This window comes from Budorcas taxicolor, chromosome 5 (assembly GCF_023091745.1).
Source record: "Budorcas taxicolor isolate Tak-1 chromosome 5, Takin1.1, whole genome shotgun sequence".
Taxonomy (NCBI): Eukaryota; Metazoa; Chordata; class Mammalia; order Artiodactyla; family Bovidae; genus Budorcas; species Budorcas taxicolor.
Genome location: NC_068914.1, coordinates 127,223,172 through 127,241,017, shown reverse-complemented (window position 1 = coordinate 127,241,017; position 17,846 = coordinate 127,223,172). Strand labels below are relative to the sequence as shown.

The window sequence follows — 17,846 nt, the reverse complement described above, 5'->3', positions numbered from 1 at the left end:
GCCCAGGGATCGAACCAGTGTTTCTTTAGTCTCTTGCATGGGAGGCAGGTTCTTTACCATTAGCGCCACCTAGGAAGTCCCCTTTCCTATAACTGCATGAGGTCAAATCCTTAAAATAGATCTCTCAGTCCATGTCACCCAATCTGATTTTTCTTTTCCCATAAAACCCTAAAAGATCTAAAATACATATATATTTAATACAACCAGGTCTAATTTTAAGGTATTGTGTTCACAAACTTTTCTATTAGAAGATAAAGATCAGGATCACACAAAAAAATCTGATCTATGTCGAAAGAGAAGGAACAGGTTATGGCAGACAAAAAGGCAGATAAAACTGTCCACAGTAAAGACAATTATAAAAACAGAACGAAAAAGCACAGTTGTTAGAACAGGCAGCAGCCTCAGTGGCAACTTTTCCCTGTGCAGATTTGAGCGGAGAAGACTTGGGGAGGAAGCACTGCGGTGGATTGTGGAGGAAATTCACACCTGTATCCACATTTCCATAGCTGTGAGGACAGTTCTACCTGGAGCTGATTTTACTCCAAGGACCAGAGGGAAAAGGAAACAGGCTAATCAAGGCAGAAATCCACACTGAAGTGCAAAGACCAGGTTTTTCTGTTAGATTGAGCCAAACTATGTTCAACAATTCATTTCTGTTATCAGTTTTCTACCTTCATCAAGTTTGGTCTCTGTGTTTCTGCGTTCCACGTGGCAGTTTCCCTGAGATATGCCAGTGCCTCTGCTTTCAGGGAGGGACATAGGAGTGGTTCGAGTACACAGATTTCTGGCCTGCAGATTTTTGTGCTCTGAAGACTTGGCTTCCTAAGACTTCCTCAAAGCACTGCGGTTGACAGTCAAATGCAGGGTCACTTTCCAGTGTCCATGACGCTCCCCACGTGTATCCTCCGTTTGCGCCAATTTCTCTCACTGGAAGAGGAACTCATTGTTCAGTTTCCCTCCCAAAGCCTTTCCTCAGATCTCAAACAAAACAATTCTTGTCACCCAGCTTCAAGGACACTGCAAAATGTCCATGTGAGCAGAGAATTCTCTTCGTGGTTTGCACGTGATTCATGCATGTCATTTTGATTTCAGCTGTGCCATGCTCTGGGGGTTAAGAACTAGGAAATTCTGGATGACCATATGATCTGTGCCCATGGAGCCCCTGCTGGGTGCCAGCACAATGTTGATATACTAGGAGGTGCTGGCCAATTGGGAGTCGGGCCAATTCCCAGTAAGCGTTGGGCATAATGGCCCACCTGAACTATCTTACCAGTGTGGTTCAAGCTGCCAAAGTTTTGTCCCCCAAGTCACCATGTAAAATAGCAATAGTAATGATTTTCATACCAATATAGTATTTAGAAACATTAAAAAATGACAAAGCACTTGAAGTATCACACACAAAAAAAGTTTTACAAATTCAACTTTATTAATAATAATTTATAAGTTATCTGGTCTTGACATATATTAGAATCATACTTTTTGAGGCAAATATAGCAATCTTCTACTGCAGGGGGAGAAAAGGCTTCTGGTGAAATGAGAAAAACTGGCATGATACTTTCATCCATTACTCAAGTCTGTGGAAACACTCAGTTCAGAGGTGAAATCTGGCTTTGTTTTCAGATTTCTTGAGTTTCACATGCACCTTAGCTCCTCTGCTCCATTTTGGTGCAGTGTACTTTCTTCTACTAAATGGTGTAGATTTACCAACAATTCTTTCAGAGATAACAAATGAGTGACTGTGCTTAGTTGCTCAGTCGTGTCCAACTCTGTACAACCCCATGGACTACAGCCTGCCAGGCTCCTCTGTCTATGGGGATTCTCTAGGCAAGAATACTGAAATGGGTTGCCATGCCCTCCTCCAGGGGATCTTCCGGACCCAGGAATTGAACCAGGTCTCCTGCATTGGGATTCTTTACCAGCTGAGCCACCAATGACTAGAGAGCCTCAACTGGCCTCAGGCATTTTCTTCAGAGTGGAATTAGGTGTCAAATTTGTAAACAGAAAGCTCCCCACATTAGCAGATGCAAACTAGTATATACAGAATGGATAAACAAGGCCTTACTGTATAGCACAGGGACCTATATTTAATATCCTGGGATAAACCACGATGAAAAGAATATGAAAAAATGTACGTACATATATAACTGAAGCACTTTGCTGGACAGCAGAAATTGACATAACACTGTAAATCAACTATACTTCAATAAAATAAACTGAAAAAAGAAAGCTCCCCATGGGTTTCCTCTTCCCTACATACAACGCGCCCCTCACAGCTGCACTCACACTAGTCACTTTTCTGGCTCCTATGGGCACCTGCACTTGTGTTTAAGATGCCTGCTGCACCCCCTTTTTGCACTGCATTGAGTGTCAGGGCTTCCTGGAACAGGTCTGTGGGTCAGAATATGCTGATATGCGATTCTGTTAAGATTTAAGGACTGCTGGAGGGAACACATCTCTTACGGATGCTCTCCACAAAGCCCTGTTCTTTGCGTGTTTAAGGGTTATCTCTTGAGATTGTAATCTGTTAAATCATTATACCTGCGCAATATTTACTTACTTATGTCCCAATCTACTGGGTCCCTGGAGGGTAAGCCCTGTTCATCCTACTATCTACCCTTTACTCTGTCTTTCCCCTAATCATACTGCGTTATTACTAGCTCAGTTGTGTCTGACCCTTGGCGATCCCTGGGCTGTAGCCTGCCAGGCTCCTTTGTTCATGGAATTTCCCAGGCAAGAATACTGGAGTGGGTTGCCATTTCCTCCTCCTGGAGATCTTCCATCCCCAGGGATTAAATCCGAGTCTCCTGCTTTGCGGAGGCGGGATTTTCACCACTGAGGCACCATGGAAGTCCTTCCCCTAATCACAGTGAAGTCCCAACGTGCACTTTCCCTCCCCAAGTCTCTAGATCCCCAATTTCTCTGCTTTTTCTCAGGCTTGGGGCATGGGGACAGAGGGTGGACCCTTTGGCATTACTGCTTCTAATAAAACAACTATAAACTAAAAAGAACAACCAAAACAATGAGTTGTGAGCTGAGAATATGGAAAAAAGCAAACAGTTCTGACTTGAGCAGAATATCTTCCTGATTTATCAATAATCCACTAGAAAATGCATCCTCATCACCAGTAGAAAAGTTTCAGTATGCAAGAAAATAAGCCCTTGTCTAAAGAAACTTTTAAAAGGTAAAATATGTGAATTTTACATGTATGAAATTTATTTTTTAGTATTATAGTCTTAAAACATACCTGCATGAAACTCTTGGGCTTCAGAGTGGACTATGTAGGGGAATCAAATCCTTTTGAGATTAAAAATTAAGTTCTGCAGAAACTGATACTTTTAAGCCAATATGGGTTTTAATAACTAAACAGTAAAACATTTCTCTCAACATCAAAATCAAAGATGATTGTACTTATTTTAATATCACTATATAAATATGAGAATGTTAATTGACACTTGTTTAGGTCAAATATTCCAGTTGCATTAACAAACATATATAAAACAAACATAAATTTATAGTGAATGTCATGATTATCTGCTTCATCATGAATTTAATAGCCTGAAAGCTGCCTCTTTTGTTTGCTTTCGTTTATTTTACTTTAATAATCTCAAAGTATTGAGGAAGGAAAGAAGAGAAACACAACTGAGCAATATTTCAATTTTGATTAAATAAGAGTCTGGTTAGTTGCAATCCCTTCTGAATACGTCTCAGAGGAGAAAACACACTGTGATATGGTGACTTGCCACTCCACAGTGGTTGGAAAGGTTAGGCCATTTCTTGATAGCAGGTACATATCCAATGACTCATTTTCCCTAAAAAAAAAAAGTGTAAGAAAAAAGTAGGCAGTTCATCTGAGAGGTTGCTCTCATCTGTACAAACTGATTTTTTTTCCTGATGCTGGGACATCCATCAGAAACATGTTAGCTTGTGCTAAACAGAGATAGGTGCTGACACTGCAATATAGCCAGTATTTACTACTTTACCCTGCCTGTGAAACTCTCTGCCTGCCTAGTTAAAATACTTTAAAAGGGTACTTTTCATCTAATACTGTTAATAACAAGAAGGGCCTTATTTTGTGGTTTTTTAAACATGGCTGCTTTGGTCTACTTCAGTTTTGGTGAAGTCATTTAAAAATCAAAATGTGATATGGTTTAAAGTTTTAGTGAAGCATTAGGACTGAATGACATAGAATTTCTCATATATTCACTGAATGCCCACTGGGTCCTAGGCTCTGTGTTGCATATAGCTCAGTTTCTGAGTATCACTTGATCGTGATCCTTCAGGGATCAGTCCAGAAAAATACTATCACATCAGAGTGAGGAATTTTTAACTTGGGGAGTTATCTGGGGGGGGGGGGGGCATGTTATCAGCAGATTCAGTTCAAAAATTCACTGCTCTGGGTTTCCACAGCTTTCCTCCAAGTCTACATTTTAATGGGGTGTGGAAGAAGGATGGTTTTGGGCATCCTTTATCATCTTCCTAGACCGTGATTAGAGAATTTTAGAAGCCAATAGCTTAAACTACATTCCAATAATCCAAAAGCTTTAAAAGGGGGCATAGCAAATCCTGTCCAGACCTTAAACCTTGGTGGTAATAACACGAGAGTTTAAAAGGCAGTATTTCGTTCTTTTGGGGGCAGCAACCAGAAAAGGTCAGCTTGCTGAGCACCTCCCAGAGTCTGGTGTCAGTGCCTTGCTCTCTCACCATATGGTGGTTCTCCTAACACTTTCATGATGTGAATTTTGCTTTAGCATTCTAAAGGCATAGTCTCTGAGACTAACACAGGCATGGCAGGTTATTTTCTCCCTCTACAAATTCTGGTTGCATAATTTAACATAAAAACAATTTGAGAAAGAGATTATTATCTTTTTACCTTTTGCAAAGCTCTTACTTATAGAGTTTAAAATATACAATTGAAACGTTGTATTTTCTGGAGTATTCAATACATATCTTGGATTGTTTTCCTAACTGCAGGAATAGAATAAATAAAACCACTCCGTTCTTAAGCACAGCAAACATGAATCAAATAGCTTTTACTCCGTATTTATAAAAGGCAATGCCACCATCATAAGTTTCTCTGTATTTCCTGTCACCTTTAAGCATTTTCATTTGTTAATCTCAATGTATTTCAATAGCACACATACGTTCTCAAAAGATTCTTCTCTGGGGCTTACTGTCAGCTTTTTTGTTCCCAAATCTTTGATAGTCTTAGTCTCTACATGATTTGAAACACGATGTTAACAAGTTATATGAAAGCCTCCTTTTGTGCTCTGTATTGACAAGAGTCCCTCTGAATCTGGGAGAAAGCAATCATATTCCAGTCGTGTTGTCAGCTGAGGGACATAAGCTCCAAAGCACTAGTTCCTAGGGCCATAAATCCACTGTGTTCCATGTTATAAATAAGGAAATTGCCTGTGATGGCTACGATTTGGAAGCATTAACATTTTTTATTTGCAGCTCTCATTTTTAATCTTTTTAGTTATTTCCCTTAGTAAAACTTAGCCACCAAAATATGACTTCCTGTATCACTGACCCAGATGCCATAATTAAAAGAAAGACATTCCAACCAACCATGACAAAGGTTGCAGTGAGCATTAAAGACAAAACAGACCCTTATCGATTCAGCCAAAGGTAGTTCTCTCTGCCCTGCATCTCTTTCCCCCCTGCCTCCCCCCTCCTCTCACTGTCCACTGGAGCAAGCGGCTTCACTTTGCATTAAGAATGCGTGATGTGTGCTTTCTAGCGGCTGCATTTTAAGTTTGGTCTTCTCAACCATGAAAAACACAGTTAAAAATTGTTCTCAGAGCTAAACCACTCAACATCTTGGCACTTGGTTGTTTTTAACTTTTCAACAATAGGCACTGTTCACTCCCCTCCGTCTCAGTTCTTTATTCAGTGATCAGGCAGCACACTGATGAAAGGCTAGTCACGGCTGCCCCCATGGTATCAGTGTGGTGGCATGTGATGGTTCACATGGGGTGTGTTTGATCCGAGAAAGCCCAGTCTCTGCTTATTCTTCCTTTGTTCTGTCATCTGGGGGAAAAGAGAGAGTGTATTAAGCTGATTTTTCTCACTCCTTCCCAGCGCTGGTGGAACACACAGTGTTGGGTGAATATTTCCCAGTGAATATTTATTGAAAAAGGGAAAATATTTTTAAAAATGAATTTCCATAGGCAGAGAAACACAGCAAACCCCTCTCTGTGGTTAAGAAAGAGGAACCATGGTTCTTTTAAAGCAGCCCCTGCTTGTCACATATCATCACTGCCATCACCTTAGTCATTTTAAAAGCGACCACAGTTAACTTTTGATACTATTTTTACTAAGGCTAACAATCTTACGTGAGGAAGGGATTGACAGTAGCACTGAAATGACAGATACTAATGACGATCTGCTTTTCTGACGAACTTAATAATTGCTGTGATGGCAGAATATACGATTTTTTATCAGAAAGTCCAAAGCGGTCCCTGTCTTTCAGTATTTGTTCCTTTTCCCCTGTTCCACAGAAGAAGTGTCACACAAGATGCGTGTGATAAGCAGAAGCAGCCTCTGCTTGCCGAGAGGTGGTTCTTACAACATAGCATGGGGTTTCTTTACTGTGATTTACAATCCCGTGGATAACAATCTCACTGCCAGGATTCTCCAGTCTCTCCCACTCACAGTGGTGAAAGATTTCCCATCACCACCCCCACCCCCACCACCACCACCCAGCTCCATCTCCGAAGGGCACCCACCTGCTCCTTGAGCTCTGCCAGCTGACCGGACAGCTGTTTGACCAGACTCATGGTTGACTCCAGCTTCTCCTGCAGGTTCCGAATCTCGTTTTGCTCGCTGTCACCTTCATTGCTAACAAGGGACATGGCTCGCATCCGAGGAAACCAGTCCAAATTCTTCTCCTGAAAGCAAATAAATGTGCAGGAACAAGGGAATAAATATGGAAGGGAGCCTGAAGTTATGTAAAGAATGTTTAGAAGGGTTCATTATTATTAATATTTGGGAGAAGAAAATGGCAAGCATGAACAGAGGAGCCTGGTGGGCTACAGTTCATGGGGTCGCACAAAGTCGGACACAACGGAGCAACTGAACGCATTATTAACATTCTTAGCACTTTCAAAGCAAAAGGTACTCTTTCTGGCCAGGCGTGGGGAGAGGTTGAGGGTGGGAATGAAGTGAAGGTTCCACATTAGTCTTCATGAGCTGAGGGAAGATTTTAAACATTGGAATGAATTTCTTATGGTTTACCCCGGAGGTCCCCGGTAAAGCATTTAGGGCAGCATCCTGCACCCTGTAGGCAACTAGTGAATCTTGATGAATGAAGAGCTATGCACTGGAGGCTGAGAAGAGCAGACCCAAATGTGTGTGGGGACAGTAAAGGCCTGCGCTGTTTATCCTCCCTACCCGATCCATGCCCTGGCGCAGAGGAGGAAGCGGTGGTGGAATAGGAGATGATAAAAGGCATGTTTCAGTTCCAGGTGCCCATGCCCATTTACCTCCCACTTCCCCAAGACAGGCTCTGGGGAAGAGGGAAGTGGGAGGGCATGGCCCTGGGTTAGCCTGTCCGCTCCTTTTGGAAACATGTTATTACAGTGGGGATGGGGTTTTAGAGTTAGACTTCCCCAGAGGGCAACAGCGCGTGCCACTTCTGTTTTTCCAGGCTGAGAGTGTAGGGGTGTGTGTGTGTAAGTGCACGTGTGTGTGTGTTCCCTCCATTGTGGTAAAAACAGATGGTTACCAAGATACTCACATCTCTTGGAAATTCTTCCTGATTGCCCAACATCATAGAATCCCTGTGAATTACTTGTATCCCATCTTTCAATCCTCAAGAAAGTTTCCCATTTTACAGATGAGGAATCGAGAAGTTCCAAGAGTTTAATTACCCTCACCACAAGCTAGGAATTGGCAGAGCTAGGGTTTGAAGGCAGGTTAGCCTTTTGGCTGGGTTTCCCTGGTGGCTCAGCAGTAAAGAATCCACCTGCAATACAAGGGACCCAGGTTTGATCCCTGGGTAGGGATCCAACACAGGAGGGGATGGCAACCCACTCCCATATTTTTTCCTGGAGAATCCCAAGGACAGAGGAGCCTGACAGGCTACAGCCCGTGGGGTTGCAGAGTCAGACGTGACTGAGCATACACACAAGCCTTTTAGCCACTGATCAGGAATCCCAGTCTATATTTACCTATTTCCTTAAATCACCTTCTCCCAGTAGCCCTAGCAGTGACCTTCCTGCTTAAGATTCTTTCCACTCCAGAAAAGACCACTGCAGTGGCTACAAAGGCGTCTGCCCAGCTGATGCCTAGAACAAGAGCAGGAAGAGTTCTTTCTTCTCCTAAGGGGAAAGGGGAAACGTCCAACCTCCGTACCTTGGCACTTCCGTCTAAATCTCATCTGGCCCTTTGATTGGTTTCTTTGGTAGTTGTTAGTCAGAGAACAACACATTCTTTATAGTTCCTGACCCCCAATGGCAGTGGAAAGGGCTGATAAAGGATAGGATAAAATATTCAAGAGAGTTAAGCTGCATTTAAACAGCTGAAGCTAATCAGCATTTCAAAGGAGAATGGTAACTTATTCTGAAGTGCAGAGTGACAGCCAGATTTATTCGATTAGTGCTTCAACATCTATTGCCAGGTATTTAAAGATGAAAATCAGGTAAGACAAAATATCTGCTCTCAAGGAGCTTGTGGCTCAGGACAGCCCTCCATGAAAAGTGAACTGGGTAGTCTGCCTGTCAAAATTCCCTGGGGTTGCTTGTAAAAATAGCAGATTTCAACCCCACGACCTCTTATGAAATCAGAACTTCCTAGGGAGCCTGCATGATTTGTAGGTGCACTAAAGTTTTAAGAAGTCTGATCTATGGAGACATAGAAGATTAACAAGAACCACTAGGGTAGTGGCAGATTAGGGAGATGGAGTGAAAAGGAAAGATCTGAAGTGGCTGGCATAAGGAACGGGAAAAGTGAGAAATGAGACTGTTAGTCGCTCAGTTGTGTCCAACTCTTTGCAACCCCATGAACAGGCTCCTCTGTCCATGGGATTCTCTAGGCAAGAATACTGGAGTGGGTTGCCATTTCCTTCAACAGGAGATCTTCCTGACCCAGGGATCGAACCCAGGTATCCTGTCTTACAGGCTGATTCTTTACTGTCTGAGCCACCAGGGGAAGAGAAGCCAAATAGAGACCACTGAATGCTTGCAGGGCGGAGTGGGAAACCCTACCTTGGAATGACTCCATCAGAGATCAGGGCTCACCAACAGCCCAGGTGGGTGTGCAGCTGAGGCCAAGAGCTGGACTGATACAAGATGGTGTGTCCCCCAGAAAGGGCATCAGAATGACAAAGGTTATCGGGAAGCTAGGTATGTCAGCAGAGCAGTGGCTGGTGAGAGGAACACCAGTGTGTGGACTGGTAGGAGGGATGGATAATAGGCAATCCAGTGAACTCCAGTTCTCTTATCTATTTAGAATCTGCATTATCTACTGTACTACCTCTTATCTGAATTTGACAAATGCAGAAACTGAGGCTGGCAAGCACAAGCTGGAATCAAGACGGCCGGGAGAAATATCAGTAACCTCAGAGATGCAGATGACACCACTCTTAAGGCAGAAAGCAAAGAAGAACTAAAGAGCCTCTTGATGAAAGTGAAAGAGGAGAGTGAAAAAGTTGGCTTAAAACTCAACTTGCAGAAAATTAAGATCATGGCATCTGGTCCCATCACTTCATGGCAAATAGATGGGGAAACAGTGGAAACAGTGAGAGACTTTATTTTCTGGGCTCCAAAATCACTGCAGATGGTGACTGCAGCCATGAAATTAAAAGACGCTTGCTCCTTGGAAGAAAAGTTATAACCAACCTAGACAGCATATTAAAAAGCAGAGACATTACTTTGCCAACAAAGGTCCATATAGTCAAAGCTATGGCTTTTCCAGTAGTTATGTATGGATGGGAGAGTTGGACTAGAAAGAAAGCTGAGCACCGAAGAATTGATGTTTTCGAACTGTGGTGTTGGAGAAGATTCTTATCCAACCAGTCCATCCGAAAGCAAATCAAGTCCTGAATATTCATTGGAAGGACTGAAGCTGAAGCTGAAACTCCATTCCTGTGGCCACCTGATACAAAGAACTGACTCACTGGAAAAGACTCTGACTCTGGGAAAGACTGAAGGCGAGAGGAGAAGGGGACGAGAGAGGATGAGATGGTTGGATGGCATCCATGATTCAATGGACATGTGTTTGAGTAGACTCCAGGAGTTGCTGATGGACAGGGAGGCCTGGTGTGCTGCAGTCCATGGGGTTGCAAAGAGTCGGACACAACTGAGCGACTGAACTGAACTGAACTGAGGCTAGCAAATTATTTTGCTGGAAGCCCAACCCAGACCTGTCTGTATCTAGGCCTTCTGGCCAGAAAGGAGCCTGTGGACAGAAAGTTGAATAATAATAAGGTAGGATAACTTCAGGAAATAAAAATACTAGGGTAAGAAAGTCTGAAATCTGATAAAATATCAGTGAATTTGAGGAATTAGTATATCATGGGTATAGTTGGAGAACTTTAGTTGGAGAAGATGAAAAATTTCTGGAGATGGACAGTGGGGATGTGTGCATAACGATGTGAAAGTACTGAATAGCACAAAACTTTACACATAAAATGGATTAAATGGGGCTTCCCTGGTGGTTCAGTGGCTAAGACTCCATGTTTACAATGCAGAGCGCCTGGGTTCGATCCCACATACTGCAGATAAAAGCTCCCAAATGCCTTAACTAAAAAAAGAGTCTGTATGCCACAACGAACACTGAAGATCCTGCATGCTACAAGTAAGACCCAGTGCAGCCAAAAAAAAAAAAAGTTAAAATGATATGCATATGTATACTCAGTCACTCAGCCATGTCCTACTCTTTGTGACACCATGGACGGTAGCCCACGAGGCTCCTCTGCCCATGGGATTTCCCAGGCAAGAATACTGGAGTGAGTTGCCATTTCCTTCCCCAGGGGATCTTCCCGACCCAGGGATCAAACCCGAGTCTCTTGTGTCTCCTGCACTGGCAGGTGGATTCTTTACCACTAGTGCCACTTAGGAAGCCCAGGATGGAACAGAAAGGTGTGACAGCCTCAGATGGCTGGCTGGATCTGGGCTGAGGAGGTACCAGGAGACATGATGGAGGTGGCGAAAACCTCAGCTTTCAGAACGTTTCCTAGAGAAACAGAGACAAAACACTGTTCTAATACTTAGCTCATTGGAAAAGACCCCGCTGGTGGGAAAGATTGAGTGCAGGAGAAGTTGGCGATGGAAGATGAAATGGGTAGATGTCATCAGCAACTCAATGGACAGAGTTTGAGTAAACTCCAGGACATAGTGGAAGACAGGGAAGCCTGGCATGTTGCAGTCCATGGGATTGCAAAGAGTTGGACACGACTGAGTGACTGAACAACGACAACAATGCTTAGCAAAGATAACATGGGTGAGCTGGAAACTGCCTCCAAAGAAACTGCTATCATAGGTATCTCAGGGGCCCGGTCAGCTCAGTCCACAGTCTCTTGCTTTTGAGGAAACAAAAGCAGTTCTCAGGGGACCGCTGCCCCAGCCGGTTGGGCCATGGGACTCTTTTCCTTACACATTCTTTCTTCACTTGTTCCTTTGTTCATGTATTCATGGACTAATTCTTCCTTGTTGACCCTGTCTGTGCTAGGCACCGGGAGAACAATAGGGAGCCAAATCCAGTGCGATTCTTGTGCTGGTGGAATTGATAGTGATAGCCTAGGTGGAGGATAAGACTTCAGTCAAAGATGGTGAAAATAACGACAAATCCGACTTAAGTGCTGGGGAGGAGTCACCCGGCTCCACTGTCCTTTCTTTTAAGCTCCCCCAAATCATTCTCTCTTCTAACCGTCTGGTTTCTCTCATCTGTCTTCCTTTCACTGCCTGTATCTTTCTCTGTGTATGTTTGCTTGGTTCTCAGCCTTTTCTCCACTCATTTTATACTGTTTCAGTCCTCTTCTTCTCTGTATACCAACTGACTATTACCTGAAACTAAAATATAATGTGTCATTAAGATTCTTTTCATAATTGCATGCTTTCCGGTTCCTTTTCTTAATTTTTAGGAACCTGACTTGAATGCCTTGCACCTCACTAAAATAACAAAAAATAAGCACCCTAAATTGATTATCTTTTGTCCTCTTTCTACAAAAAAGCCAGCCTTTTAAAAATAAATGTTCACCACTGATTTCTCCTAGTATAGAAAGTGTATTCTTTTCACCAAAAAGTAACTAAAATCCAAACAAGTTCTTAGAATAAATGCTGCACGTGGCTTTTCACAGAAAGTGGTTTCCAATGAAATACCCCAAACTTCCTCTCTCTGCTCCAATGTCACAAGGAGCAGCTTCCACAGGAGGCTCAGCCTGAGCAGGGTGAGAAAGGAAACCCTGGACTTTATTCTGAGCCAGAACCACAGGACAGACACCCAGAACACTTGGCTGGTTAACAAGACACCACTCACTCACCGTGTTGACTTGTAACATGGCTGCCATCTAACAAAGCAGTTTGATTTGATTTGTTATTTCTTGGTTACTCACATAGGTTATGTCCAGCCTGTGATCATGCTCACGATTAGTAAATTCCCATGGTGACTTTGGTTAGTCAATATGACATCATTTCTTTGATTCACCAGGAATGAATATGTTTGACCACAGGGTAGTATAAAGTTGGGAAGTTACAGATTAAGTGTTAGTTTCTGAGGTTACAACTTACGATCCTAGAAACTTGGTGAGTGGAAAGCGAAGCTTTTCAAAGGTACCAAGATGCAACTCCCAGAGATGAAGGGACAGAGAGCATGGCAGCCGTGATCCTCTTGCTATCCCTAAATTTTAATAATAATGCATCTTCTTAGAAGACCAGAAGATGGATAGATAGGAGCGTAAAAACCTTTCAAATAGTCCTTTTAACAGTCAGATCAATTTGCTTTATTTAATTTTGTAGTTATTCAGTAAATGATTGGGTTGTCAGAGTCAGTCAGAGCTTATCTGTGCTGTCTTTATAATTTGTCCTTAAATGTGATACCCCATCTTCAGGAAAGAGGCCACACAATATCAAGGAAAAGGCACTGATCTAGGCGTCAGGACACCTGGGTTCTGATTTTAGTTCAACCAAAAATGAACTATGTGATAGAAGGAGGGTGGGGAGCCTTATCCTCCAAATCCAAGTTTCCTCGTCTGTAAAACCAGAATGTTAACCCTGGGTGGTCTCTATGTCTCTTCCAACTCATCATTCCATGAGTTATGAATTCAAAACTTTAAAAATCAGATTGCTGAGACAAGCCCTAAGCTTGCCAACTGAGCAAACAGAAACATAGCATTTAGGCTAGAAGCAACCTTGAAACCACATAACCCAAGCTCAGCACATTACAGATGCCCAGTCTGGATCCTAGAAAGTTTAGGTTTCCTTGAGGTCTCACAGCTGTTCCTCTGTACTTGATTTCCACTTCTGGACAAGTCCTTCAATTTAATGTAGTGGAACAGCTCTTACATAATGTAACCTAGCCCTGCTGATGTTTAATCGATGACAGGCTCAAAAAAACATAGAGTGTAATGATTTCTCTCCGTATCACAATGAGATTGAAAAGTAGAATAAGATTGAGTTCAGTGAGCCAAACATTGGAGAAACTGTCTTATGTCTCTTTAATGTGTACTAGGTACACATTAAACGATGCCTGGGACAAATTGGGAGTTTTGAATTAACAAATATATGCTGCTATATATAAGACAGATAAACAACAAGGACCTACTGTTTAGCACAGGGAACTGTATTTGATATCTTACAATAATCTATAATATAGAAAAGAATCTGAAAACAATACATACATCTATCTCTCTCGATATATATATAACTGAATCACTTTGCTGTATACCTGAAACACTGTAAATCAGTTCAGTTCAGTTCAGTCGCTCAGTCGTGTCCGACTCTTTGCGACCCCATGAATCGCAGCACGCCAGGCCTCCCTGTCCATCACCAACTCCCGGAGTTCACTCAGACTCACGTCCATCGAGTTGGTGATGCCATCCAGCCATCTCATCAACTATACTTTAATTTCAAAAACGTGGGAAAAAAGTTGCCTGCATGTAAGTTAAAGAGAATGCAAGCACTGTAGTTCTGTATCATAGTAATAATCCCATTTTTAGCTGCTTGGCAAGTGTCAGCCACTTAAGTCATGCTACGGCCAATACCCACAAAAATTCCATAAGGTTGAGACTGTTGCCAGCCCCATTTTACAGAAGACAACACTGAGACAGGAAGAGGATTAGTTACTGGCCAAGGCCACAGAGTGGTGGTAAATGGCTGGGCCAAGCTTTGGCCTCCACCCTAGGTGACTGGAAATCTTGTACTCTTTTCATTACCCTGGACTATTTCTCCACGTCCAATAGACATGCCAAATGCTTAGCTTCTCAACTTGCCAGAGAAAATAGAGACTACCCAAGGGCTCAGTGGGTAAAGAATCCACCTACAGTGCAAGAGACACAGGAAACACAGGTTTGATCCCTGGATTGGGAATATCTCCTGGAGGGAGAAAATGGCAGCCCACTCCAGTATTCTTCCCTGGAGAATCTGATGGACAGAGGAGCCTGGCAGGCTACAGTCCAGAGGGTCACAAAGAGTCGGACACGACTGACCGACTAAGCATGCACCACAGTGAGAATATATTTTATAACTTGAATTCCCCTGATATTTCTTCTCGGGTAGGCTAAAGATTTATTTATTGAAAATCAGAAATAAATGCTTTAGGCATTATATCAGAAATGTAGATGCAGATACTGTGGAAATACATTGATTGACCCTTGACATTAGCTGCAATTTTGCAGACTTCTCTGAAATATTGCTAATGAGAGGTACCACACTGAACGTACCATTGTACTGTGCTGTACTGGAATACTGATAAACCACTGTACATGTATCTTCACCTCCACTTCCAGACTCTCTATGCTTAATACATGCTGTCACAAGACCATCTGCAAAGGTTTTTCTTGGTTACCATCCTCTTCTAAGCCTTAAATTTACACTGCAGTTTCTATTCTAAAACTGTATGTGAAGCCTCCTAGGCTGAGGAGCAAAACCATCTGCCCAAAGCCTCAGTGTGACCCACTACATTCCTCTCTTGGCACTTCTGGTTTCAAGATGTCAGCAGAAATGGCTCTCAAAAGGAACACCAGCAACGCTAACACTATCTACTCACTGGAAGGTCCCTGAGGGAAAGACACTATTCCTGCTTTCCTGGAACTTCACAGACCAAGGCCAATAATCTGGAAGAAGGATTCAGCCCAGATACAGCCCATCCCAGCCTCTGCTCCATGAAGGAGGGGCATGGTGGGCCTCCCACCCTCCAACCAATATGGCGGCCTTGCTGGCAGGTGAGACGTTGTCTCAAACCTTTAAGGAACACCCACAACACTGGCATTTGGACTTCTAGCTTTGTTCCTAGTGAACACTCCACCTGTATGTGACCAGAGTTGCTTAATCTGGACAACAAAAAGGCTGATTCTCACAGGGCTTTGCACACAGACCCTGGGTTAAAAGGAAGGAAGGATGAGCTGGGAAACACACTCTTGTCTGACAAACACCGGGGACTGTCAATGAAAGAAAGGGTCCAGCTGTGTCCTTTGAAGCTAAAATGCTATTCTTGGATTGATAAATAAATGAGAAACTTGTCAACTAATCCTAAAAAAAGGGAGGGAATAAGAGTAAAAATTTTGCTGTGTTAGAAAAATAGCACATTCCAGGACTGGAAGATTCATTTGCCACCCTTTATTAACTGCATCTTCCTTCTGTCTCTGTTTATTCTGTTCTGTATCTTCCTTCTGCAACTGAGTTCCTGAGACTCTGGCAGAGTACCCGACATGGGTGGCTTGAGAAATTTAAAATATGTTAGTTATTCAAGGCAAATCTGTATGAAAGTTTTTGTAAAGCAACAAACTCCTTTATGGTGTCATGTTCAAACTTTGAAATATTTTACAAATCTAAAGGTGTGGACGTCATGTTTGCATTGTGTATGTGAAAGTGGTTTGAATCTTACAAGGTGGAGATGTGGATGTGTGTTGTATCAGTCATGTCTGACTCTTTGCGACCCCATGCACTGTAGCCCGCCAGGCTCCTCTGTCCATGGGACTTTCCCAGCAAGAATACTGGAGTGGGTTGCCACTTCCTTCTCCAGAGGATCTTCCCAACCCAGGGATCGAACTCGCATCTCTTGCATCTCCTGGCATTGGCAGGAGGATTCTTTACCACTAGCACCACCTGGGAAGCCCTGAAACTTACAAAGCAAGGTACAAACATCAAAGATCCTCGGACTGCTGAACAGACTCCACAGAGGCAGGAATCTGTCCCTTAGAGGCATTTGACGAAGGCTGAAAAGCAAGAGACCTTGACATCCCTGCAGGGCTCCTGCCTGACCCCTTTCCATGGCCCTGCCTCCAGGGGGCTGCTGGTGTGGGAGCCCTCCAGGGACAAGGCCTACTTTATCCAGTCCCTGCTCCCAAGGTCCAGCAGAAGTACCACCGAAAGAAGAATGGTGGAATGAAAATGACTTAACAGGTTACTGATCTCGGCAGGGCCCCAGGCTGGTAGTCCCAGTCTCAGCTGGGAGGGACTGGACACCGGTCCAGTTTCCTAGTCCCCTTGTTTTATATGCAGCATCACCGCGGTGGGAGCGGCTGGCCTGGGCCCAGCACAGGGGGTGCAGGAAGGCACTGCTCATGGCCTGGCAGGCTCAGTTTCTGTGGCAATGAAAGCCTGAATGCCCGCCTTCTGTGGCTTCCTCATCTTCGGAGCCAGAGCAAAGCAAGTGAGTGTGGACCTCATCGGCTGCAAAGAGGGTTAAAACAGTTCAACCAACATTTACAGAAGAGTGTCAGAAAAAGTGCTGGACTCAAGTTTCAGACTCATGGGTTGAGATTTCTGTTCTTAAACATTTCCAGACTGTTTTTTTTTTTTTAAAAAAAAAGCTATCTAGGTGCTGGTAAAAAAAAAAAAAAAGAAATCAGTTGCTTAGTCATATCCACCAGGCTCCTCTGTCCATGGAATTCTCCGTACAAGAATACTGGAGTGGGCTGCCATTTCTTCCTCCAGGGGATCTTCCGGACCCAGGGACAGAACATGGGTCTCCTGTTTTACAGGCAAATTCTTTACTGTCTGAGCCACCAGGGAAGCCCCAGGTGCTAGTAAAGTCAGCCGCTCATGGGGACTTTGGCCTCCTGCAACGGGCAAGAGGCACTGCATGTACTAGGTCAACCCAGAGGTCACTGCCTAAGGGTGTTCTACATGCTGGATGGTGGGCTCCAGCTGCTTGGAGGTTGAGAGAACTGTGATTGCCAAGGCCCATCTAACCCAGCAACCTGAAAATGCACTGATTTTGAAAAGCAGGGCTCTCAGTGGTGACCTGGAATAGGTTACCATCTGATGATATTACAAGGCTTGTGCCCCTGGGAGTGAGCAGTAAATGTCATCACTGACAGCAGGAAGGACCGTGAGCAGAGCCCACAGCCCCGGGGCACCCACCTTGCTTCCCAGTCCGATCCTACTCCCTCTCTGCTTCCCAGGGCTCCCTCTTAGCCACATCATGTCTGTCCACAACCGTAGGGCAGTGGCTGCGCTCAAACTGAAAGTGCCTGTGGATTCTCTTTTGGTCTCAGACTTCCCACCTCTGATGCAGCTAACCATGGCCCTCGGGTGTCTACACAACGCAACAGCTACATCCACAAATGGAGGAGTTCTGATCTGCTCCCAGACATCAGGGCACCCAAGGAAGCAGCTGCACTGAGAAGAGACAGTGGTCCATGGCTGGGAGGGCTGAGAGGGCTCCGGACCCAACACAGCTTAGGG

The 17,846-nt window shown here is 43.8% G+C and overlaps 1 protein-coding gene across 1 annotated transcript in view; it reads right to left on the bottom strand.

Moving 5' to 3' along the window:
• Nucleotides 1-5,943: 5,943 nt before the first annotated feature.
• Nucleotides 5,944-17,846, bottom strand: part of ITPR2 (inositol 1,4,5-trisphosphate receptor type 2) — a 592,637-nt gene continuing 580,734 nt past the window's right edge. Inside the window, exons 56-57 of the mRNA XM_052640930.1 lie at nt 6,729-6,890; nt 5,944-6,030 (exon numbers count right to left, since the gene is read on the bottom strand). Of these exons, the coding sequence (XP_052496890.1) occupies nt 5,944-6,030; nt 6,729-6,890 (249 nt within the window). The remainder of the gene's footprint in view (nt 6,031-6,728; nt 6,891-17,846) is intronic.